This window comes from Leptonychotes weddellii, chromosome 10 (genome assembly GCF_054177405.1).
Source record: "Leptonychotes weddellii isolate Sample4059 chromosome 10, ASM5417740v2, whole genome shotgun sequence".
In the NCBI taxonomy this organism is placed as follows: Eukaryota; Metazoa; Chordata; class Mammalia; order Carnivora; family Phocidae; genus Leptonychotes; species Leptonychotes weddellii.
In genome coordinates, this window is record NC_138378.1 from 20,348,984 (window position 1) to 20,374,408 (window position 25,425).

Sequence of the window (25,425 nt, forward strand, 5' to 3'; positions counted from 1 at the left end):
AATAAACGGCTTCTCTTTGGGGGTCTTGCTCTGTGCTGCATGGTTCTGTCAGTCAGGGTTCAACCAAAGAAGCAGAATCAATAGGAGACATATATTAAGAGGTTTATTGCAAAGAAATGGCTTATATGATTGTGAGGACTGGCTAGGTAAGCCCAAAATCCATAGGGCAGGCCATTCGTATATAACTTCTAAGCCTTACACTAACCCTAGTAAGTAGATATTAATATTCCCAGCTTACAGAAGAGAAAACCGAGGCTCAGAGAGGTTACACAGCTGGAGAGTGGCAGAGTTAGGATGCAAACCAAGGCCTGACTGGCTATTCTTGTCCCTCTGCTGCTGCTTCTTAGCTTGTCTGTCACCCTTCCTCAGTGACAGCTGGACACACCAATTTGTCTCAGTCAAAACTCATCTCTTAGTGGGTTGCAGACTAGACGAGGCCCTGCAGTCATGGCTAATCACAATAAGCTGCTGCTGGATTAACCAGAGATGACCTCCATCAGTCACAGTCACGCATGTCACACTCAGCCCGTCATGTCGGTTCCATTTCCTGCCTGAAGAAGCTCAGCTCCCTCCCTGACCCTCCTTATTCCCAGGGCTGGGTGCTGAGCTCCGTGGCCTGGTCTCAGAGCTCCCTGTACCAGCTGGGCTCACCATCTTCTCAGAGACTCCAGCACTAAATTATGGGCTTGGAAGCTACAGATGGGGGCCCTGGAATGCCACCTTATGGGTCACATGTGCATCCAGATCAGGTTTTCAACTCTGGTACTACCGACAAATCAGACCAGATTTGTTGTGGGAGCTGTCCTGTGATTATAGGATGTTTAGCAGCATCCCTGGACTCTACCTACTAAATGCCAGTAGTACCCCTCTGTTGTAACAACCAAAAATGTCTTCCGACATTGCTAAATGTTCCCTGGGGGAGGGCAAAATCACTCCCCTCCCCTCCGTTTGAGAACCACTGATCTAGATTAATCAACCCCAGGTTATTCCCAAGCAACACAGAGGCTGACCCTGTATTTCTGGGAGATAAAGATACAGATCCAGAGTGTGTGGGGACCCAATATTTGCAAACCATGTCCTATTCCAGAACTCCACGGGTGACAGATAACTAAAAGAAACGTACAGGAAAAAATTCAGGGAAGGATTCACAAAGCTCCTGAAAGCAATTGCCTCTGACAATGGACAGGAGTCTGGAGAGGGTTGAAGAATTGCTTTCCACTGCACAGCATTTTGTGTCATTTAGTGAGTTACCTTTAGAAAGAAAAAGATAGTATTTGGTATTCAAAATTACTAGGAAATGCTCAGAATTTAAGTTTAGAATAGTATTTAGAATGGTATGTACCGGATAACTTAGGCTCTGAAGAGATATACATACCTGGAAAAAGAGTGGAAGAAAATGCACCCAATTATTTGCAGTGGTTCTCACTTGTGAGATTTGGGGCAATAAAGAAAGGTGAGTCACTTAGTAGAATAGCAAGGGAAGTGTGGTACATGCAACTCAGGGAGCCCAAGGAGTAAGTTTTACATGGATTATGGCTTTTTAATTTTATATCTTTGCATTTATTTTTATGAAGACCTCCTTTCCTTGGCAAGTGACACTAGTTTTATGGAAGTAATATCGTTTCATACATATATATATATATATATATATATATATATATATATATACACACACACACACACATATATGTAATTTACAGGGTTCGTTTGAATAACTAAGTCACTAATGGGACAGGTGGCACATACAGGGATATGGCAATGTATGTGGTGGTGGGCCAAAGTTGAAGCTGGGGGTTGCTCTATACATAGATACTAGGCTCCCATGGAGAGGGTTGTAGGAAGAGACCCCAGTGTAAGTGTTCTTCTTTCAGAAAGAGGAGGGATCATGCTGTTCCTCCATACATCAAGCCCCTCTGTATCCTGGGGCCCACATCTTACTGTTCCTTCTGCCTAGAATATTCTTGCCCAAGTCCCTCACCTTACTGGCTCTTTCTCTTCATTCAGCTCCTCCTCAGGGAGGCCGTAACTGGCCACCTTATTGAAGTAGTCTCCTTCAGCAACCATTACCTGCCTCTGTGCATTTGCTTCCTGGTGCTGATCACTCTGGAATTGCCTCTGGCTGCTTGCCTGTTGTATTATGTGTCCTGTGCTCTACCAGCCCGACAGGTCCTGGAGGGCAGGAACTTAGTCTTACCTGCTGCGCCTGCACAGTCTAACCCAAGTCATGGACCACACTGGAAGCCGCAAGTACGTGTTGAATTGAAGTGTTCAAGGGTGGGATTTCTTCCACCCCCGTTTTCGCCCTTCCCACAATGCCAACTTGTACTGGTAGCTAAGGTCAGAGAGAGAGAGAGAGAGCAGAGATGCCAAGGCAGTTTGTGGTTCAGCATCAAACACATTTATTTCACTTTTATTGAGTATACAAGAACAGAGAGCACACGCATACAGCACAGAGCACTGAGGTGGGGGAGCGTGGGGACGAGAGGGGAGGGAGGGGTGTGAGTAAAAAGGAACAGGACAGCATCGCAGTTGGTTGGTAAGTGCTTTTGAAAAAAAAAAAAAAATCCTTTAGAGTGATGTTGCTCATGCAATTGCAGGCCAGTCTTGGAATGTGCTTGCAGGATTCACAAACTGAAACAGGTCCTGGCACTTCCTGTCCCCTCAGACGGAAAAGATCCCAAGAAAGCAAAACAAGAGAAAATGAAGATCTGTGGGACAGCAGACCCGGAAAAGACCCTGGAGAGCATCTGGTTTATCCTGCTCATTTTGCAAACAGGGAAACTGAGGCCCCAAAGGAGGGGGGTGGTGGGACTAGTCCAATGTCACATGGTGAGTTAGGGGCTGAGTCAGGATACCCTCCAGGAGATTTTCCATATGCTACATGGTCTCCTGGGTGGAGAGGCAGCACAGAAAGGATGAGAAATGTAAAAAGGAAAAAAAGAAAAGTAGGTTGAAGACAGACAAGACAAACATCTATATTGTCTATGAAGAGGAGGATGGGAGGAAACAGTGCCCTAGATTTCAGCTTTGCAGCTCCCCTCCTCCCTTGTGGCGCTCCCTGTCTCTCCACGGAAGGAAGGTCACAGCATCCGTGGGATGGAGAGTTCCACAAACCCTAGCCGGCCCACACGCTAAGCCTGGTCACTTCATCCCTGCTCTGAAGCCACAGAACAAATACTCTCCCTCTGAGGTGTGACCAGTGTGCTCGGGACGCCTGGTTCCTGCAAAGACAGGGGTGCCTGAGCCAAATTCCGGGTAGCCCAGGGAGGATGGAGTCATTCCAGTTCTTGGCCCAGAAAGAATAGGAGCTCTCCGGTTGAAAGGGGTGCGAAGGAGGTTCTGTGGCTTCTCCACCAAGATGGTAAAAAGAACCCGGTGCATGGAAGTGAGCTGTCGCACTCAGGGGGGTTGGAGTGGGGGCCACCGGTCTTGCTGGGAGGCGGGGGGGATGTGGCTGAATCTCCCATCTGAGCCCCAGGGGCAGGGCTCTCTCTGCCTGCTCTCTGTCCCATTTTTGCCCACAGACGCACACACTGCTCTGGTTTCTCGTCCTCAGGTCAGCACCAGCTTAGCAAACTAAGTGTATATGTCATTGGAGTAAGTGAGAAGTACGCCGGGGCCCTCGGTGGGGGGGGGGAGTATCCCTGGGCAATGGCCAATAACTGGAGAGAATGTGGAAATGCTCTCAGAGGGGCAAGCCATGATTGAAGATGTAAGGCTGGCTGAGAGGACTTCCAGGTCCCTCCCCTCCCCCACATTCTCTCCTGCAGTCCCAGCATAGTGCCTGGCACAAGTAGGTACTCAATAAATATTTGCTGAATGAATTTAATGACCGCTGTAGAGGTGGGACGGGGGGGAGGTAATATGGGACTGAGAAATTAAAAGTGCGGTGGGGACATATTCCTTCCAAAGGGGACTCATTGAGCTCAGGGAAGCAGCTCCTGGCAGGCAAGACTGGGAAAGCTCAAGCTTTGGAAGGGGTATTCTCCAAGGGCTTCTGTGGTCTGAAGGCAATTCTGGGGACTGACAGTACAGGCTCAGAGCTCAGACGCTGGCTAAAGGGGAGGTTTCCAAAGCCAGAGTCTCATACATAGAAGGAGCCTCTGAGCAATACCACCTTTCATCTGAGCCTTGTCGGGGGGGGGGGCAGGCAAAGCCTTTGGAAATGAAGTTCTGCCCATGGGGCCTGCCCTGTGTTCATGGTCTCTACCATGGCTGCTTTGGCCCAGGAGGAAGAAAACAAATGTGGGAGGCACAGAGGACAAGAGGCAGCCAAGCCCTCCAGCCAGCCAGGTCAAAGCCACCATCCTGTGCGGCGGCTGGTGGGTGTCACGTCGCTTTGCATGGGGAGTCAGCTGTCACAATGTGGTCAGGGAAAAGATATGTGGCCGAAAAAAGAGAAGACTGAAAACCAAAGCAAACCCCCTAGGGAGGTATGGGGGCTGAGCCAGGGGACCCCTGTAGCGGAATCCTGACTCTGGACCCCACACCTGAGCACAGACCAGGCCCTGGTGGCTACTGCCCGAGGGGGATGCGGGGAAGGCATCTTGGACTACATCTGTGTTTCTTCCTTCTTGCCAAACCCCTGCCCCTCCATCTGGGGACCCCACCCCTCCCCACCAATCAACCAATTACAAATACCACACACTGTATTACTACGCTGAACCGTCAGCTCCTACTGTGAGCAGCCCACAGCCAGAGTCCAGGTCTCCTCGGCTGGGCCGGTTCAGTGAGATCTAAGAACCTTGCGATACATCAATCACAGTCGGATAATTTTATAATTTTAAAATGTCAGCTTCATACTTACCAGCACTGTTTATTTTAATATTTGTTTCCTGTTATATGTCATATACATAACTTAAAAGCACATCCATCCACATCTCCTACAAGCTGCACTTTCATAATGAGAACCCATAAACATACAGTGTCTACTTTCCTTCCTGTGGCTGGGTTTTCTGCTCTTGCCTTCTTTTCTTTTTCTTGTCCCAAACCAGAGTCATCTGCAGCGGCCCTTGGCAGGACTGGGATACAGAGGGTGGGGAGGGGGAGGGGGGGAGCCAAGACAGAAATGACAAGACGCGTGAGGCGAGGGGGAGGGGAGGCGGAAGAAAGGAAGGTGGATTTTGCAGCCCAGTGTCAAGACCCAAAAAATAATAATCCAGTGTTCCTCCTCCTTTCCAAGTGGGGGATTTTCTTTCTTTCTTGGCAAACGGTTGACGGTGCGTGTCTTGCTGCCGCGACTTCTCTTGCTTTGCTGCAAAAGTGTTTCCTTTGCACTGGAGTGGACAGCACACACTTCAGGACAAATGGGATGCTCGTCCACGCAAGGTCACGTGCAGAACCAGGGTTGTTTTGTACTCCTACGATCACTGTGGTCTGGCTTGCCTTTGTCATTCCGCAGGGCTTCGAAAGGGGGAGCAAGAGATTATTGTCATTACATATATATATATATTTTTTTTTTTCCTGAAAAATCCCACCAGTTCTTCAATTTGTCTGCAAAGGAAATGTAGGTGTTCAGATGTTGGTTGTTGCTGTTGGCCGATTGCGTGACCAGCCCCAGCAGCAGTGCAAGGACGCGGTGTTTCCTGTATATATATCTATATCTATATATATCTATATATATATGCTTTTCCTTTCCCAGTTCCTCTTCGGTGACAGTATGTCACAGCTGGGACTTCGGTGTTGAGTCGGAGAATCCAGAATGAAGGCCCCTTCTTAACGGTTCTCTGGCTTGGGTTGGACCAGAAACGCCAGCATCTCTTCACAGAGGTCAGGATTCCTAGGGCCGGAGGCGTGGAGGGAAGGGGACACAAAGGAAGAGGACAAGAAAAATTAATAACTTTTGCTCATTCATCTTTAAATACGTGGCAAGAGGTTGTTTTAGCTACCTTTCCTGTGGCTCAAGAAGATAAAGTGACTTGTCCAAGGCCACACAGCTGAGACCTGAACCCACATCTGTCTGGAAATCTGTCCAAGTTTCCTTTAACACTAAGAAGCTCAGATCACAGACATGCAGTTCACCTTTTCTTCCTACCTTCTCTCGGTCTAAGAACTGTTCAGTTGTGATGGCAGAAGCTCTTTGTTTTTCCTCTCTGATCTTCGTGGGCCTGTGTGTCCTGGGGATTAAACCCCAGGGAGCAGCATTTCCATAAAGAAACTGGAGCCTGGATTCCAACTCAGGTTTGACTCCAAAATTTTGTGGTCAAGGGCATGAGCTCTGCAAGCAGACCTCCTGAGTTCATTCCATAGCCTACGAGCTCTGCCACCTTGGGTGAGTTTATTAACTTCTTTAGGCCTCCAGGGCTCGTCACTGTGCGTGGTGCATGGGAGACACCCAAAACCACTTAACAGGTGGGGTATCCTTCCTGCCCTCTCCCACTCACATGAGGTCAAGTACGAATGGACTCACAGACATGAAATCCTTCTCAGTTTAGTTGACAGATGGGAAAATGGAGACCCAGAGGGTTCAATGTCATAGTGAGTTGGTGACAGAAATGAGACTAGAACCCAAGGTTCCTGCTCTGAAACAGGTCATTTTTTTCCCTCCCACTTCATCCAAATCTTGAAGGTAAGGAAGCTGGGGGTTGCTGGCAGTGTTTGGGAGACAGGTCCTGTCTGAAGGAAGTGGGCCAGTGGGAGAAGATGGAGCAGAAACCGCACATCTGGCCGTGAGTTGCCAGGGGTAGAAAAAGACCCTGTGTCAGATGGATGGCTGTGCTTTACACACTCACAGCAGGAACTTCAAAGAGGAGGAACTTCAGCAGATGTTTCTGGAGGATTCAGGGAGGGGAGAGAAGCTAAAGGCCAGCAAGATGGACACCTACAAGGAGACAGGGCTTGTACACCAGGCTGGTGGTAGAAGCTTACGGTCTGACTTACTCAGGGCTCTCATCCATCCCTGAACATGGCGAAACCTCAGGGGATAAGGATGCGGGCTCAAAGCGCTAAGCACTTTCTGTATGTGAGGCCCTGTCCTTGTGTGTCACTGCTGTGGACTGAATATTTGTGTCCCCCAAATGGGCAGACTTATGCCCAAATGGGCAAATTTATGCCCCCAAAATGCATACGTTGAAGCCTTAATTCTCAATGTGAGGGGCTGGGGGTCTTCGGGAGGTACTTAGGTTAGTAAGGGTGGAGCCCTCATATATAGGATTAATGCCCTTATAAAAAGATACACAAGAGAGATTCTCTCTCTCTCTCTCTCTTTCTCTGTGCTCCCTTCCATGGAAGGATACATAGAGAAGACAGCCACCTGCACCTTGATCTTGGACTTTCCAGCCCCTGTAATTGGGAGAAATAAATGGGCGTTGTTTAAGCCACCCAGTCTATGGTGTACTGTCATAGCAGCCCAAACTAAAGTGCTCACAGATGTTTAATTCTTATAGCGGCTCCAATTTCTAGGTTAACTGTAGTTGAGGAAACTGAGGCCCAGGGAGGTTCCTCTGGGCAAACTGCTAGCAAGGAGTTTCTGGCCCCAAAGCCTGGGTGTGTTCTTTCTACTTTATTCTGCTAACTACCTGAGGATTTTTTTTTTTTTTTTTTTTTTACAGTGGCAGGCTGCACTTTAAGTCCTATAGCTCAGTGTAAACACGATGTGGGATGTCTTCAAAAGCCTTTACACACTTCAGAAGTGCCAGGGACATCTGAACAATGCCATATTATAATTTATTCGTCTCAGTTTATTATATCAGATTCTGAATGTGCAGTGTTTTGTTAGCTTACTTTGCGTTGATAGTAATCAGTCACCCTTCGCTTTTACTGAGCACTTATTATGTGCCAGGCACTGTGCTAAGTACTGTTATATATATGATCTCACCAACCCTACAGGATAAGGAGGTTAGGACCACAGGGTGGCTTTGGAGTCTCATAGATGAGCTTTGACTCCCGCATCAAGCCCTATGGCTCTGAGCAAGTCACCTAACATCTCAGGGGCTCAGTTTCCTCATTTGTGAGAATGAGCAGATGACAATACTTAGGTCAAGTGCATGGCCTGGTGCCCAGAATAGTGTAAACATGCCATACATTTCAGCAATTATCACCGTGATTATGGTTGTTGACCACTAGCTGATGAGCAAAGTGCAGAGATAAATAATCTGCTGGAAGTCACATTGCTAATAACAGGCAGGGCTGAGACTGAATCCAGGTTCGCAGGATTCCAGATCTTTCCTTGGGCTACCAAGATACATCCATCCATCAATCCGACATGTTTCAAGCACTTTAAAAAAGACTTTTCAAATTCAGAGAAGACCTCTCCCCCAGAATGAGTGAGTCTGACAAGATTAGGGGGCCAAAGGTGGTTCCTAACTAGTGGCAAAGCATGTGGGGAGAAAAGGCAAGGGAGAAACTTCTGTCTTTCCAGGGTGACATGAACAAGGTGACCTTTACAGAAGAATCTGACAGGGAGAGAAGGAGAGACAGGAAGAGAGGGAAGGAGAGAGAGAGAGAGATAGAGGAAGGAGAGCGAGGAGAGAGAGAGAGGGAGAGAGGGAAAGAAGGAAAGAGAGAAGGAGGGGGTTGGAGAGAGAGAGAGGAGAGACAGAGAGAATGGCGTTGCGTGGGACAATGGCATCAAAGGAAGAACTAACAGAGGGGCGAGGAGGAAGAATGAGACCCGCCAAGTGGGCAGATATGAAAGGCTGCACGGTGGCAGGGGTGGGGGGGAGTTGGGGGGGCAGGATGTGGCGGCAGGGACTAGAGCTCTGAGCGGCCAGGGAAAATGGGAAGGCAGGAGCCTGGGGCACCGGCTGGAAATGCTCTGGGAAAGATGGGGAGGAACAAGACAGGGAAAGGAAAAAATAGGAGAAACACGTTACAGGTACTCTAGGAAAGCAGATAAACAGCCAGAAGTCATTGCCTGGGAGGCGCTTGCCCCATCTCTCCATTTTGCAAGTGAGGAAACTGCATGCCCACGGGGGAATGGCTGGGATTGGAGCCAGCACAGAATTCTTTGCACCAGTGGCTGCACAAGGACTTCCTAAGGACCAACATATAAATACAGACTCCCAGGTCCGGTCCAGTCCTTCTAAATCAGACTTTATGACCACAGTTCTCCCAGGTGAAGCTGTCAGTGCGCTACCACTCGGAGATCTGGGGGATGAAAAGCAAGAATAACTGGACGATGGGGTGGACAGGAGGGACAATTTGCATGGAGGCCTGAGGAAGCCTGGGAGGTAGGCTCTGCCCATGACCAGCTTATACTTCTAGAGCAGTGCTGTCTAACAGAAACAGAAACAAGAGCCACGTATGGAATTTACATTTCTCTAGACGGAATTCGCTAAATTTTCTAGATATTTCTAATTTCCTTAAATCTTCTAGATAGAAACTTTTCACTTCTAAATAAAAATTCTAAATTTTAAATTACCTTAAAATGAGTAACAGAAACAGGGGACATGAACTTCAGTAACATGTTTTACTTAACCCAATATATCCAAACATGATCATCTGAACATGTAATCAATAGAAACACTATTGAGACATTTGCATGCCTTTTTTCATATTAAGTCTTCAAAATCCTGCATGCATTTTACCCTTAAAGCAATCTGATTTCAGATTAGCCAATTTCAAGTGTCCGGTAGCCACGTGTGTTGTGTGATAACAAAGAAAAACATGTCCATCGCTGCAGAAAGTTCCGTTGGACAGCACAGTCTAGACCAGGGTTTGGCAGCCTTTCAAAGTGGCGGGAAATGTTTCAGTGCTTTTTCTCCTGACAGGAAAGGGGTGGTGATCCGCATTCTTGTATCTCTCTAGAGAACACGGTCTCATTCATCAGGGAAGAGGGCAAAAAGGAGATCTACTCCTTGTAGGTCTTTGAGATGAGTTCTTTTTTTCATTGTGGTACAACGTATGAGACGTGTAAAGAGCACAAATCCAAGTATACAGCTCGACACGTTTTTATGTATGTATACACCCAAGTGACCTACCCCGGTCAAGACGCTGACATTTCCAGCACCCTCAAAGGTTCCCTTGTGACACCTCCCTGTCAATATCACATCCCGGAACTAAGCACTATTCTGACTTTTGCCATCATTGATTAGTTGGCCTACTTTTGAACTTGTATAGAATTCTCGCACTCAACTCAATGTCTGTGAGATTTCATTTTACAGACCTGATAAAATTCAGTCAATTCCCAGAGGGACCGGAAGAACCCCTCCCCCAGTTTAGGCTGATAAAAGCCCTATCCACTATAGCACCATCTCCTTCTTGCTCAGCAAGGCACAGATGGTCTGTCCATAAGGAAACAGAAAAGTAAGTTTCTGGCCCAGGGTAGCCTGAGAAGTCAAGGGTTTGCAATCTAGCAACACAGATGGGATCGAGAACCCTGGTCATCATATTCCCCTTTAGCAATATCCAGTGACCTGGGATGGAGGCAGAGACTCAGGGACAGGAAGGTGGCCCTGGGCCTGAGGGGCCTTTTTCTAGCTTCAAGTTTCTAGTTAATGGCCAGTGAGGCTATGCTTGTCTCCAGCTGTCCCACCTCAGGACCTGCTATCAACCCTCTCTCCCGGTCCTTATCACTTCCAGATATACTTTTCTGGGTCTGGGGCCTGAAACCCCCAAGAAGCCAAGGAACCAGTCTTCCCCCGCCATCACCCACTCTGATTTGTTGTATTTGGGGGAGCTACTTCTCTCCTTTGAGCCACAGACCAGGAATGTGGGCACTTAAAACTGTGCTAGGGACCAAGCCACCTGACGGACTCTCAGATGGAAACGACCCTGAGAAGATCTTACCATGGTTCCCTCCTCCCTCTCCTGGCTGCTGAGCCTCAGAGGGCTTACCTGTGGCTTCCTGTCCCTCTCCTCTGGGGACGGGTCTGTTTCTCTGTATACGACAGCTTTGGTTACCAGCATGTCAGGATGCTGCAGTTTGGCCTCCTTGATGGCCAAAGCCAGGGCCTGGTAGAAAAGAGCAACAAAGTGAGGAACCACAGGATTTTGAACACAGGAGAGGCCATGGAGACCGACAAGCCCCTTCGTGTACAGCTGTGGAAATAGGCCCAGGGAGGGGCAGTGGTCAAAGAGTTAAAGGGAGAGCCCAGAGCTCGGGGCCTCTGGCTCCTTCAGGCTCCCATTCTATGTCTCTTCCTTTGGGGTTCATTTGGGGTTCCTTGTCTGAACAAGGATCAGCATGAGGTGGACTTCATCTCTGCCCAGGAGGGCAGCTGTCCATGGGTGACCCAATACGGGAGGGACTGGGGGACTGGGCAGGGCCCCGGGAACAGTGTTCCCTACCCCCATACCTGGTCTTGATCAACATCTTCATCCCCAGTGATGATGATCCGCTTCTCGATCCTCGTCTCAGAAAACCCCCCTTTCACAGTCTGTAGAGTGAGAGGGCGGCAAGGTCAGCCCTGGGTCCCGCGGGGTTGTGACAGGGCACCCATCCAAAGCACCCCTCAAGGGCGAGGCTGGAACCAGCAGTCACCTTCTCTCCTGGCTCCCTCTTCTGGTTTTAGGACTTTAGACGGCACGTCTTGCCTGTGGCCACCACTCCCCCAACTACCAAACTGCCCCCCTAGGTCTTCCAAGCCCAGCTTCAGTCATGTCTCCCTGATCCCGGTTGGTGACCCTACCCCCCTCCTGCCTTGGTACTCCCCGAGCACCAAGTCTGTCTCTGTTGCGCGGTTTCCGGAGCTCTCTGCCTCACGTTGACCTTGTGTGTGTGACCGGGCCTGGCTCACTAGGCTGGAGCTCTTGAGGGCAGGGGCTGCATTTTGTTCATTTCTGTATCCCCTCCGCCCCTCCCCGCCGTCCAATCTGACCAGGGCAGGTGCTAAATGCAGATTTGTTGAATGAACACATGAATGAAATGTGAATGGTGACAATCTTCTATCTTAAATGACTTCAAACAATACTACAAGAGAAAACTGCATTGGTAATACTTAGAACCTCCAATGTTTTCTGAAAGCACAGGGTTTGGGTGCAAGTTTAGAAGTAGAAGATGGGGAAGGACCTAATTGCTTGGCTTATCAAGGAGAGTGGTAGCTGAGGGACATCCCAGCAGGAGCAGACAGACAGAAGGGGGCTCCTGGTTGGCAGGGAGGGGAGAAACTTTGGGAAGAAGAGTTTTCTGAGCTGTATGCGGTGGGGTGTGTGATGGAAAACCTTCCCATAAAACTTTCAGTGAAGTCAACATTGCTCACAAATGCTTTTGGTGAGAGTGGGGGCGGGGGGCTTCCTGGGGAACGTGCAAAGGTTTCGAGTCTGGCAGGAGTCCTGCACCCACGGGAGGGAGCAGGGCTGGGTCGGTGTGTGCATGGGAGGGCCAGCAGACGTCCCCCTCGGATGGCTCAGCAAAACCTCAACTTCAACCTGCCTCCCTGGCCCCTCTCCTCCAGGCCTCCCTTTCTGGCCTGGGCCCCCTCCTGCCTCCCTCCTGGCCACTCAGGCACGGAGATGCTTGGCCAGCCTGCCCCCAGCCCTCTGTGCTCATTGGCTGAGTCATAGCTGATGCCTAGGGAGTGACCCCCTCCCGTGGCCCCGCCTCTTCCTTCCCCCACTGTGGTTTAGAGCCCTGTCCAGGTCCCCCAACCCTAGTCACTCCGAGACTCTCCCTCTCTTCTTTCCTCCATCTACCTGCGCATCCTGGTGGACCTAATCTCCTCTCCTTAAACCTCTTTGCGCTGGGTCATGCCCCAGTTAAAAAAGCCTCTTAGACCCTTCAGAGTCACATCTGTCCTGGGATTTGTCTCATTTGTCTCTCCTTGTCTTCCCCTGCCTCCAGTCCACCCCAATTCCCCACAGCTACGCCCCCTGCATGCTCTTTCTCCCTGACGGAGACCACTGTCGCCGTCCCCACAAACATAGATCGTCGGTAGCCGCCATCAGCACCCCTTGCACAGAGGTGGGCGTAAGGTTGACACTCACTAACATCCGCTCAGTGAACAAATAAACACATACACGGTCTCTGCTCCCATCTTCTGCATCGCTTAGAATACCTGCATCTGTCTTCTCCTCCCTCACGAGTCCTACCTGGCTTCCTAAGACCCTGCACAAATCCCACTTTTACCAGACAACCCCTCCTCACTCTTTGAGGCTCCCTTACATCACCCCCTCTAAATCCTGCCAGCACTTAAGGTCCATAAGGCGCAAATGCCATGGCTCAGAATTACTTCAGGTGAGGTGGTCTCGCCCCCCGCCAGCCTGGCTGTCGACGTTGAAGGGCAGGGTCCATGCCTAGGACAACCCGTAGTACAGAACAAAGTGCACAGCACTCCAGAAACTAGACCACCACAGGTCTTCTCTGTGCACGATCGAAGGCACAGCGAAGGCAATGACCTTCCCCAGCCCCGCAGCCAGGCTGGGGGCAGACGGCGCCCTGCTGCTACTCACTTTGGTAACATGGGTGGTGGTGGAGGTGGAGAGGGTTTCCGCGGTGGCGCCGTACGTGCTGGTGAGGACATCCTTCCCGATGATCTGCAGAATATAACCACCCCCCACCCCAGGGGTCAGGTAAGGACACTAGGCTCTGCAGGGTGGAGGTCAGGGGGTAAGCCAAGGGGGCCCCACGAAGGTGAAGTTTGGAAGCCAAGATGCTTCAAATCACTGATTCTAAGAATTCAGGAATACTGGAATCTTCAGAAGGCTAGATCCATGAAATTCTCAAACCGTTGACTCTCAGATTCCTAGAACCCGAGGTTCCCGTGGCCCAGAATCCTAACAAGACCCCAGATTTTAAGAATCCTGGCATCTTAGAAGAATGAATAGGGGATTCAGGGTAGAAACAGAGCCCTCCCGAGCCCCCACCCCGTCACAGCCGGGAACATGTGGCCTCCGGGGCTAGACAAGGAGAAGGACAGACTTGGAGAATGCAGGAGATGCAAGAGACCTCACAGTGACAGACTCAGGCCCACGAGAGCCACTGACAGAGCCACATCCAGAGTGCGAGCCTCTGGACTCCTAGTCCATTTTTCCTCCTGGTCAGTAAGGAGAGCAGATGCAAACGAGCTGTCCCATCACAGGCACCACCAAGGAGGGGGACTGCTTCACCCTCACACTGCGATGCCCTCTGGTGTGTGTTATGTGGGGGGTGGAGGCGATGGATGAGACTCTGGTGGGCACAAAGGAGCCCTGCGGGCATCTGAGAACAATCCAGGTTCCTGGCGCTGGGCTTCAAAGGGCAGCCCACTGGGCTCTACGCTGCACTTGCTGAGGGCCACCTATGAACCGCATTCTCAGCACAGAGTCCCCTAGCCTGAGCTGGCCCTACCCACTTACCGGAGAAAGAGAACGGATATCCGTGGCCACCGTCTGTGGGCCTGGGATCATGGCGGCTGCCCCCTTCCCGGACTTGAGACTGTTCTCCTGGGGAAACAATAGTGCTCAGATGGCCAGATCTCACGTGGGTGGGCCCCCAGGATGGCCAGAGCCCACAGCCGTGTAGCTCTCACGGCCACGAGGCGGAGGAGTGACACTGTCACGGGCTCACATGCTCACACACACACCTGCTCTCACACCCTCACGCACTGGCTCACCCACTCACCTGTTCAACATTTAGAGTGCCTGGGGTTAGGGGTTAGGGACATTGGTGAACAAGACTCTGGTTTTGCTCTCAGGAAGCACTAACAAAGGAGGGGAGACGTTCAGGCTCTCGTCCTGGCCCTGCCATGTTCTAGCCACGTGAGCTGGGGCAGAGCTACCCCCTCTCCACGGGCCCCTGCAATGTCGGTCTGTCAATGGTAACAGATGCCCCACTCTGGTAGGGGATGCTGATTATGGGGGAGGCTGTGCGTGCACAGGGATGAGGAGCATATGGGAAATCTCTCTGTATATATCCCCATATATGGAGCATATGGGGTACCTTCCTCTCAATTTTTCCGTGAAACTGCTCTAAAAAAATAAACTGCTCTAAAAATATTATAAAAGAAACCCCGGGGCGCCTGGGTGGCTCAGTTGGTTAAGCGACTGCCTTCAGCTCAGGTCATGATCCTGGAGTCCCGGGATCGAGTCCCGCATCGGGCTCCCTGCTCAGCAGGGGGTCTGCTTCTCCCTCTGATCCTCTTCCCTCTCATGCTCTCTGTCTCTCATTCTCTCTCTCTCAAATAAATAAATAAAATCTTTAAAAAAAAAAAAAAGAAACCCCGCCCAACTCCCACAGAAACATTATGAGGTTAGCAGAGGAGAAAGGGCTTTGCAAATGTTAACTTTAGGATAAACGTAGGAACATAGGCTGGCTACTAACAACATAATACCTACTTCTGAGTACTTGGTACGTGCTCGGTATTATACTAAGGATGCACTATCTCATAATCCCTGGAACAACCACAGGAAATTGTTTTAATATTCCTGTTTCAGAGTTGAGAAACTGAAGGCCAGAGAATGTCAAGTGGCTTATTCACGTCCACCAGCAAGTGAATGACAGAGCGCAGATTTAGACCCATGTTCATCAGACTCCAAGCCCAACGTGCAACACTACTCTGCCCTCAGAACTCTTACCCTGGAGCAGCTCTCCTGGTCCTATGGTGGATTCTAACTGCCAGAGACTCCTATCCCATGTCTGGCAGGGGGCCCGGCCGCCCACCTCTACCTCCCACTTTCCGCACCATCTTGGGCTCACCCATGTCTGTCCAGGGGCCCAGAGCTGTGTCTGTTCTGCAGCCCCCCAGCAGCTGAACCCTGATCCTGGTCTGTGCACGGTACTAGATGTGGACCTCTGGCTGTCAGGGGACAGCTAAGAATGGGAGCCCTCTGCCTTTGCCCTGCCTAACCCCCCCGGGGCCTGCCTCCAACTGAGGCAGTGACCCGTTACCTGGCATTCCCTCAGTAAGCAACTTTCTCAGATGCAGTCCCAGAATGTGGCCCGGCAGCAGGCCTTAAAATGGGCAGTCTTGCCCACAGACACAAAAAGATGCTCAATATCACTCATCAGCAGGGAAATGCAAATCAAAACCACAACGAGATAGCCGCTTACACCTGTCAGAAAGGCTAGTCTCAAACAGACAAAAAACAACAAGTGTTGGTGAAGATGTGGAGAAAAGGGAGCCCTCGTGCACTGTTGGTGGGATGGCAAACTGGTGCAGCCACTGTGGAAATCCTGTATGGAGGTTCCTCGGAAAAAAATTAAAAATAGAAATACCATAGGATCCAGTAACTCCAGTACTGGGTATTTACCCACAGAAAACAAAAACATTAATTGAAAAGATATACACACCCCTATGTTTATTGCAGCGTTATTTATAATCAAGATACGGAAATAGCCCAAGTGTCCACCAATAGATAAATGGATAAGGAAGATGTGATCTCTAATGTTCTTACTCAGCCATAAACAAGAATGAGATCTGACAATTTGCAACAGCATGGATGGACCTAGCGGGTACGATGCTAAGTGAAATAAGTCAGACAAAGACAAATGCCATATGATTTCACTTCTATGTGGAATCTCAAAAACCAAACAAACCAATGAAAAAAGCACAAACAGATCATAAATACAGAGAACTGGGAGTTGCCGGAGGGGACGGGGTGGAGGGATGAGCAGCCAGGGGTGAAGGGGAGTGCGAGGTGCGGGCTTCCAGCTCTGGAATGAACAGGTCACGGGCACGAAAGGCACAGCACAGAGAACACAGTCAGCGGTACTGAACTAGGGCTGCGTGAGGACAGATGGCAGCTACGCTCGTGGTGAGCGCGGCATACTGTGCACCTGAAACCCATGTCACGTTGTGTGTCAACTACGCTTCAACTCAAAAAAAGGGTGGGCGCAGCCTTCTGGGCTCCATGCTTCCTTCCTGCCAGCCTAGGACAGTCCTACTGTCACTCCAGGCAATTCTCCCCCAAAGCCTCTTCTCCTCCCACTGCTCCCTCTGTCCCGGATGAAGCCTCACCTCCATCTTCACACTGAAAAGAGAGGCCACTAATGGGGACACAGGTCGTTCGAAACAAGGCACCATCTGCTCTGCCTGCCTCTCCTTTATCTTCGGCCAGTCCTCTCGCCTGCCTCCAGGAGGTGTGGCTTCTCTCCCTGGCCAGGGCAATGCCACCATCTGGGCGCTGGACCGTTCCTCCCTCCAGCTGAGGGCTCTCTTCCTCACCACCCTCTCTTGGGGCCGCCTCAGCCATTCAAGGCTTTCTCCCACGGCCACTGTCCCCTCTCTCTTCATCAATAGCCCAGATCTTTCTTGAAAACTAGACCTTTAAGACCAATTGTCCCCTCGACATTTCCCCCTGGAAACGCCCCACAGGCACCGTGGACTCATCAGATCCAACATGGAATTCAGTGCCTCCCCACCCCTGACACGTACCTGCCACTAAAGAGCAGTCCCCTCCAGGGCTCTCTGTTTGCATCGGAGCTACTCAGACTTGAGGGGTGGCACAGACAGCTGGGCCCTGCCCCAGAGTTTCTGATTTGATAGGTTTTGGGGGGGGGGGTGCAGAGATTTGCTTTTCTAAAGGTTCCCAGGACCACGCTTCAAGAATGCCTAGGTTAGGGCTAGGTCACCAGCCCATCTTGTCCTCTGTCACCCGAACATTCTGTCACTGACCAAATCCTGCACCTTCCTCCCTCCAGTTATCCCTTAACCCTGCCCCCTTCTCAGCATCCACCTCCTTGCACACGGGCTCCGCTGCAGCCCCTAAACCAGCTCCCTGCCTCTCTCTACATCTCTCCCAATGGTGTGTGGGCTTGGGTCGCTGTCTGCCTTCCTCAGTGCGGGTCTCACAGCGCCGGGCTCACAGCACTGGGCACAGCGTTCAACAAATATTCGCCAAGGGAAGAAGGAGGGAGGGAGGGAGGACAGGAGGGAATTTTTTTCTCTAGTGACGTCCCACAGAGTTGCCAGGGTAAATCTTCCTAAAACACAGAAACACATGTTTGATGACATCACGCCCCCGCATCAAAAGTTGATGCCCCACTGCATCCAGGATGAAGTGTGAACTCCCTACGTGACATCTGAGGCCCTTCACGCCCTGGCCCAGCCTACCTTTCCAGCCTCTTCTCCCCCCCACCCCACTCCTCTTCCACACACCTGACATCTTGCTTCACTGACCACCTGCCTTTCCCCAAATGCTCCGCTCCTTCCCATCCTTTTGCCTTTGCACCTGCTGTCCCCACTGCCCAGAACGCCTTCTGCTGTGGCCGCACCGTCATTTATCCTTGAAGGATGGCTCAGATGTCCCTGCCGAGGTAAAGCCCACTCAGCCCTCCTGGCAGGGGTGTCACCCCATACCTCTCCTCCTTGCACCCCCTCGGAAAGCATTATCACACTGTTCCATGAAGGCAGAGAAAAGAAAGCAGCTCACATTTACAGATTCTTTACTATGTGCCAGGCATGCCTTTGCACAGATTACCTCGGTCCCTCCTTGGGTCAACCCTTTGAGGGATGTGCTATTATTGCTCCCCATCACCCCCTTTTACAGAAGTGGAAACTGAGGCTTGGAGAGTTTCAGGTAACTTGCCCAGGGGTCATCCTGCCAGGACATGGGAGAGCTGGGCCTTGTTCACCACTGTGTGCCCAGGACATAAACAATGACACGTGCCCGTGATCATTACTTGAACAAACGACTTCTTGCAGGCAGTGTATTTCCTTCAACTCTGTATTCCGCGAATCAGGCAGGCAACAGAGACTAAGAAATGTTTTTGGAAGAAATGAATGGATGGATGGATGGGTGGGTGGGTAGGTGGGTAAATGAATGATGTAACTGCCTACTCACCATAGTATGAACTTAAATTTAGCCCTAGAAGCGTCCCGATGCCACGTGGAGAAGGACTGAGGGAGAGGTCGGACAGAGTGACCAGGAAAGAGGGCGCGAGCTGGTAACCGGTTCGGAGTTATTTGTCTTTGTTTGCTCAAAACCTACCTGCTGGGTAGTCTATACGCAATTCCCTTCCTAGGTGTCTATCAGGGGTTTGGCAAGAGAAATCATTTGAAAACAACTTTCCACCAGCTCGAGACAGATCCAGCCCCGGCCCTGGCCCCACCCACAGTGGCCAGTGTTCACAGTGGTCGGGATGAGGGTGCAGAGTGGTTAGGATACAGGTGCACAGTGAGGCTTCTGGGTTTGACCCGGCTCTACCACGTACTAGGTGTGTGACCTTAGGAAGTCACTTTACCTCTCTGCACTTCGGATTCTTCATCTGTAAAGGGTGCAGAAAGAAAGAGAATCCCCTCCAGTTTTTCTGAGGACTCAGTGAGCTCACCCATGCATGGTTCTTGGCACCTTACATGGCGACAGAGCCTGGGTGCCTAATGCTATCTGGTCTGTGTCACCATTAAAGGATCTGACGTTACTGGACTCTCTTAAGAACCTGTGAACCAGGGGCGCCTGGGTGGCTCAGTCAGTTAAGCATCTGCCTCCAGCTCAGGTCATGATCTCAGGGTCCTGAGATCGAGCCCCAAGTTGGGCTCCCTGCTGAACAGGGAGTCCGCTTCTCCCTCTGCCACCGCCCCCCCCCCACCCCCAGCTTGTGCTCTCTCTCTCAAATAAATAAATAAAATCTTAAAAAAAAAAAAAGAACCTATGAACTAGGCAGAATGAGGATTATTCCCATTTTACAGATGAAGACACCTGAGGCCAAGGACCTTTCTTCACAGGTCAGACAACACCTAGGTAGCAGAACCAGAGTCTAGGGAGATGGTCCAAAATCCTGACCTTCCAATTTAGGTTCACAGTACGCCATCTACTGACCAAGGAAGGAAGTGGCCCGAGACATGAGAAACCGCACAGCGGCCAGGGCCTGTCAGGGACTTTCAAGCTCAATCCTCACGCCTTGCCAATAATCAAATAATCGAATGGTACCATCCTGCCCTTACCCTTAATGTGGCTGAGATGGTCCGGATAACTGAGACGCAGGGATTCCACATTCCACATTATTCAATTTGGAAAACTGAGGTCTGACTGGATGATGCCGGACAAGAAGAGATCGACTCTATGTCCTGTGCCTGATGCAGGGAGGGCGGAGGATGACCACCCCAGACAGCCGGTGATGTGACACTGTTATCTGGCTGTTTGAGGGCAAGAGGGCTGGTCAGAGAGGGAAGTCTCTTGGGTCCTACTTACCATGGTAGTCGATATGGTCTCCGTGGTGATGGAGGGAGCAGTTGTTACGGACTCCTTTCCCCCTGGGGCAGTCCCATCAACCTGCTGGCCAGAGGAGTCATGAGAGAGAGAGAGAGAGAGAGTGAGTGCGCACACCGCATGTGCCTGCAGCATCCGCTCCTGGGCAGGTGGCATTCCCAGTTACAGAGGGACGGGCTGTGTGAGTGCACGTGCGCTGGTGGGCGGGGGTGGGGGGGCTCGTCCACACACTGAGTTACAGGGGGTCCTCACAGGTCCCCCAGTTCGTTTGAATCATCTTATTTGACAAAAGACAAAAAAAATCCCAGATAATTTCACAAGCCCTATGCAAATCTCAGTGTATGTATTCCTCAACCTAGCAATTCCACGGCCGGGAGTTCATCCTTTGGATATCAACTCTGAAAACTTTGCCAAGAAGTACGAACAAAGAAGTTCACGGAAGCATTAATTGTTAACTGCCAAAGACAAAAACAGCCACAGGTCCATTGATGGGAGACTGCAGGATAAGTCAGGACCCGCTCCTAAGTGGGACTAAGAGTAAGGTGGGCCCACATATGGCAACGAGGAATGATCTCCAAGACAGTCATTAAGAAAAAAGGGTCAGGTGTAAAAAAGGATCTCTTCTGTGTAAAATTCTGCAATCTAGAGATATAAGTGTATATATTAGATATGCATAGATTTTTTTTTTTCTGGAAAGAATCACAAGAAAAGTTTCCATCTGTTTTGTTCGAATTTCGTAACTGTGAACACTTTGTCACTGTTTTGTTTTGTTGTCAATAAGGATTACTGGGCTGTTGACTTTGGGGCCTTTTTTAGTTTTCTCTGTATCTCTCTATACGAAAACAAAATAAAACACCGGTCACTAAAACAAAATAGGCCACAGAGGAGGCATGTGGCTTGAGATCACACAGCTCGTTAGAACTCGAGCGCCTTTGGCCGCTGCGCCAGCTGATACAGAGACCACTGTGCATGTTACAATCAGGGAAGAAAAACATTCTGGAAACGACACAGTTGTCCACATTGTGTTGGTTTATGCCTTACTTTAGTTCTTGAAATGCAAACTAGTCTCCACCCCCGGCACTGCAGCTCCTCTGGCCAGGAGGAACCCAGAGGGCATCTATCAGACCTACAATCTCAAGGTTCAAAGTGTAAAAACCAAAAAACCACAAGAGGAACCTCGGCAATGCTCTGTGCACCCGTATGCCCATAGCGCACCTGTGTCTCTTTCGGACTGCTCCGTGCAGGGTACCAAGTATGTTTCATCTTGCTAAGACAAATGATTTTTTGTTCATTTTGCCAGTGATATGGAACCCCCATGTGTAAAAAAAATGATCCAGTGTGAGTCGTTCTGACAAAAGCTGGATTGGGATCTCTCCCTCTCTCTCCCAAAGCAGCTCCTGTGATACCTCAAGAAACCTCTCCAACTCCTTCGAGCAATCTGAAGGCCACAGTCTAGTCCACTCGCTGCTAGTCCTTATAGCACTCCCAGAAGGACAGGGAGACATGATCGTTCCCATTTTAAAGATGGGAAATTGAGGCTGTAAGAGGTGTGGTCTACTCAGGACAGGAACTCATTCCACCGCCCACCCCCAGAGCTCAGGGAGGACAATGAAGCTCAGAAGAGCATCCAGGTTAACATGGAGGCTCTGGGGAAGCCGGAGTGGCAAGAGTTGGCCAGGGGGCTTGGCCTTGGTGGGGACCCCACCCTTAAATGTCCAGTACCTATGCTCAGGGTGCAATGGAAGGCCCAGGTTACCTGGCTGGTGTCCATAGTGCTGACTCTGGTCTGCAGGACAGCCTCGGGCTCAATCTTCTTTCTAATGGCCAGGCTGCTGACCGTCATGGTTTCCGTTTTCACGGGCTGTAGGGAGATGAGGGGGGACACTCCATAACCCAAGCCTCTGCATGACTCCTGCTCACAGGCCACTGTAACGTATCTCCCATCCCTGCAGCTGGCCGGGTCTCTGGAAGGGCACACGGTCCGGGCAAAGAGGCCCGGCGAGCCGTCCCAGACAGCCCAAGGGGATAGCCAGAGCCACCAGCAGCACCCAGACAGGCTGCTCATGACCCCGCCACCGCATAACCTCCCGGTGGCTGTGAGCTGATTTTTGGGCTCGTGCCAGGACCCCCACTAAGTACTGTCCTTATGTACCTGTCACTGAATCCTGACTGACTTCAGTGATTATGCTGCTGCCTCCCAGCTGCTTCATTTGAACTGTTCTTGAGAACAGGAGTCACACACCTGGGGGCCGATGGGGGGTGGGGGCAGGCAGGAGATGTAAAAGGGTGCAGCGGGCTGAGGACTGGGGTGAACAGGAGAACACAAGGGTTCCACTCAGGTTTGGCCAACGGTGGCCATGGCCTCTGAATGACTTGGATCATCTGATTTTTTTAACGATAAAGAAAAAAAAAACACCTATGGATTTTATATTCCACATCCCAATTTTTCAATCAAGGTCAAAGAAAACACATCTGCTAGCCAGATCTGGCCTGGGGCCACCGGTTTTCAACCTCTAGTCTAGAAGTCTCCAGTTAAATGATCAGTTTCTTCAGACTCCTCCAGCAAGGTCAGTTCATGTGGCTATTAGCATATGTGAGCGGAATGAATGACGGAAATAGCTTGCCATCTGGTTGGGAGGGTAGTGAGAGGGATTCTTATAGATTACTGTAACTGTGAGATCTAGCCATTCATCCAGTTAGTCATCTATTAATGCCTGGCATGTGCAGGCTTAGAGGAGCTGCCCCCGGGGGGACAGTGGGCCTGGCAGCCACTGACCTGACTACCTAGGATGATGCGGGGGAGCAGAAACATTCCAGAGCAAGGGGGCTGTGGAGGGAGCAACACTTCTGCGCAAGGTGGTCAGGAAAGCATTTGCTAGGGAAGTGATATCTGAACTTGGTCCTGGAACATGACAAGTTTGCAAAGCAGAGAAAGGGAAGCAAAACTTTCCACCCAGAGGGTACAGCATGGAGTGGATGCCCAGAGCAGATGAGCTCACATTTCAAAGCCTGGAACATGGGAGAGAGGAGAGTGTGCTGGGAGGTAGGCAGGGGCTGCGAGAGATGAGAGGGCGAAGGAATCACAGGACAAAGACCCTCTGAAGGAAGGACACAAAGCAGAGGGACCCAGACACAGTCGATCCCGGTGTCCCCCTCAGTGATGATATCTCCTCCTCTCTAGGAGTTTCCGCTGCTACCCCGAGACCCCGGGGCCAGATGGGTTTAGACTGCTGCCCCTTCCCCCAGGAAGCCCAGGCCCTAGGCACAGGAGCCGGGCCAGGATCAGGAAGAACCATCGACTTTCAGGCCAGGCCGCAGGCGAGTCCACAAGCACATGCTCCCTGCAGGCGCCATGCAACACAGGGAGAGGAGGCGAGTAAGACCAGATCGCCTGGCATCACTTGACCTCGGGCAAGCGATGGGGTCACAGGGTTGAAACGCCAAGGAGTGCATGTCAGGGGTGAACCAAGATGGCAAACATGCGAGCACAGAACCATGCTTTCTGCGAGGGGCAGTCATGCAACACGAGACAGAGCTTCAGGCTGAGGGACTCTGGGCTGCAGGCTGGCGGCTTGGTCTTCTCAGATGGCCCGGGGACCTCCGAACATGCAGTGCCCGCGGGGCCCAGGTCTCCAGGATGCTCCACTATACCTCAAACTGGGGCATATCTGGGGTGGCGCAGGCCCCTCGATCCGGGCTATCCTCGATGCCCCCAGGCTCGTCTTCCTGGCTGAGGCCCCCCTTGTTGAGATCCCGGGAGAACACCAGGCCCTCGGTCTCTGAGTCGCTTTTGTCTCGGTCGAGCTCAGGCAGGCTGCGGGAGAAGTCTTCGAAGGCGCCGCCATGGTAGTCACCAATGACCGTGAAGTCAACCTCAGCCTCCAGGCTGGACGTGGAGCTGACCGTGATGCTGGAGCACTTGCGCTCAATGGCCAGGTGGTTGTCCTTCAGGAACACCGCATCCCTCTCCTGGTCCTGGTCCTCGTCTCCCGTGTCACTCTCTGGGGCCCTGGGACGAGGCGGTTTGACCTTCTCCTCTGAGCCCTCCCTTAGCCCTGCTCTCTATGGCCAGATAAAAAATCAAAGGAACGGGGGTGTGGGGTGGGAAGAGAGAGAGAAAGCAAGATGGTGAATGACAGAAGAAACCTTGGGACCGTTTCAGTGTCTCAAATAGAAGAGCAGGTCAGGAAATGAAAAACACTCCCGGAAAGGTTCCTTGATGTGACAACAAGCTTGAAAAACCCGCAAAGTTCTCAAGAGTGGGGAACGCTCCTTTCCGAGGGTCTCCCGCTGATGGCCAAAGCAAGTACAAAGCAAACATCCCGCCAGTTGGTTCTGGACAGGAAGCCCCATCCAAGGTCTGGAACTGGGAGCTTATCAGAAGCGGCATTGTGTGCAAGGCAGGGATGGGAGCCCGGACCCAGGCCCACCCGTGCAGGTGGGCATCGAGAGACAGAAACCAGGGAGGGGAGACCCAGGGATTTAGGGAAACCCGGGATGGGAAGGCAGGGAGGCTGGAGCCAAGAGCTTTGAGAAACAAAGAGGAAGCCAACGTGGTTTGTCAATTCCACTGAGTCTCTGTGGGAGGGGACAGTATCGTCTAGGGGGAGGAACAATATGGGTTAATTCCTGGGAGCCAGGGGCTACATCAGTTCAACCCTGAGCTCCAGGAGGGGCGGGCAGGCAGGCCGCCGAGTAGAGGTCCTAGTCCCATCAGTGTAATTGACAACAGCAGGCCAAGGAACTGCTGGAGGGGAACCAGCACGTCTTGTCCCACATACATACCTCTCAACTGGCCTGTTGGGGATTAAACACCACATGCACATTTTTGGCTGTTCCATGACAGTCTTTTTAAAGCCCAATCTAACACCCACCAAATATATTTTTTTAAGTAGTTGGCTTCGGGTTCTAGAGATTCAGTGCACTTAAGAGATTCACTTGCTAAACTTAGCTTCCATTTTAGCCAGTTTCTGGAAGGTTGAGAGGTGTGAGGGCACATTCCAGACAAGCGAGAGTTGAGACACCACAGAGCTGCCAGCACAGGTGGGAGTTGAAGGCAGCGATGCACCCTGGCCAGGTAAAGACGACCGGGGCATCCGGGCACCGGGGGGCTGCAGAGACCTGAGGGCCCGAGGGGCTGGTGGATCTCAGGCGCCCCCCTTTTGCAGGGGGGTTTGCTGCTAAGCTGGTGGTGGGCTTGTCTTCCCTGACCGCATCTCCGGATTTGTTCTGGATTAGAGAAGATAGTTAGTCTTAAGGAGGCAGAAAGGAACTTGGCAGTGGGACCAAGAGGGAACCAGAAGCGAAGGATGGAAACCTCTGGCCTGTCAGCTTCCCCAAGGCGGGAGAACCAGGGAAGGGAAAAGATGAAGGAAGATCATTGGACAAGCCAAGCAAAACAGGTAGGAGCCCAGCAGGTGG

At 51.2% G+C, this 25,425-nt stretch overlaps 1 protein-coding gene across 25 annotated transcripts in view; it reads right to left on the reverse strand.

Moving 5' to 3' along the window:
- Positions 1-2,375: 2,375 nt before the first annotated feature.
- The window catches only part of EPB41L1 (erythrocyte membrane protein band 4.1 like 1), a 122,204-nt gene continuing 99,154 nt past the window's right edge, over positions 2,376-25,425 (reverse strand). For 7 of the 25 annotated variants that reach the window (XM_081832851.1, XM_081832862.1, XM_081832857.1 and 4 more), the window contains 9 exons: positions 25,126-25,233; positions 23,656-24,066; positions 21,761-21,865; positions 19,987-20,070; positions 14,215-14,301; positions 13,330-13,413; positions 11,238-11,318; positions 10,777-10,893; positions 2,376-5,779 (listed from right to left, as the gene is read on the reverse strand). In XM_081832851.1, the coding sequence (XP_081688977.1) occupies positions 5,771-5,779; positions 10,777-10,893; positions 11,238-11,318; positions 13,330-13,413; positions 14,215-14,301; positions 19,987-20,070; positions 21,761-21,865; positions 23,656-24,066; positions 25,126-25,233 (1,086 nt within the window). In that variant the 3' untranslated portion in view covers positions 2,376-5,770. The remainder of the gene's footprint in view (positions 5,780-10,776; positions 10,894-11,237; positions 11,319-13,329; positions 13,414-14,214; positions 14,302-19,986; positions 20,071-21,760; positions 21,866-23,655; positions 24,067-25,125; positions 25,234-25,425) is intronic. The other 18 variants (XM_081832861.1, XM_081832866.1, XM_081832867.1 and 15 more) reach the window with 12 other exon arrangements.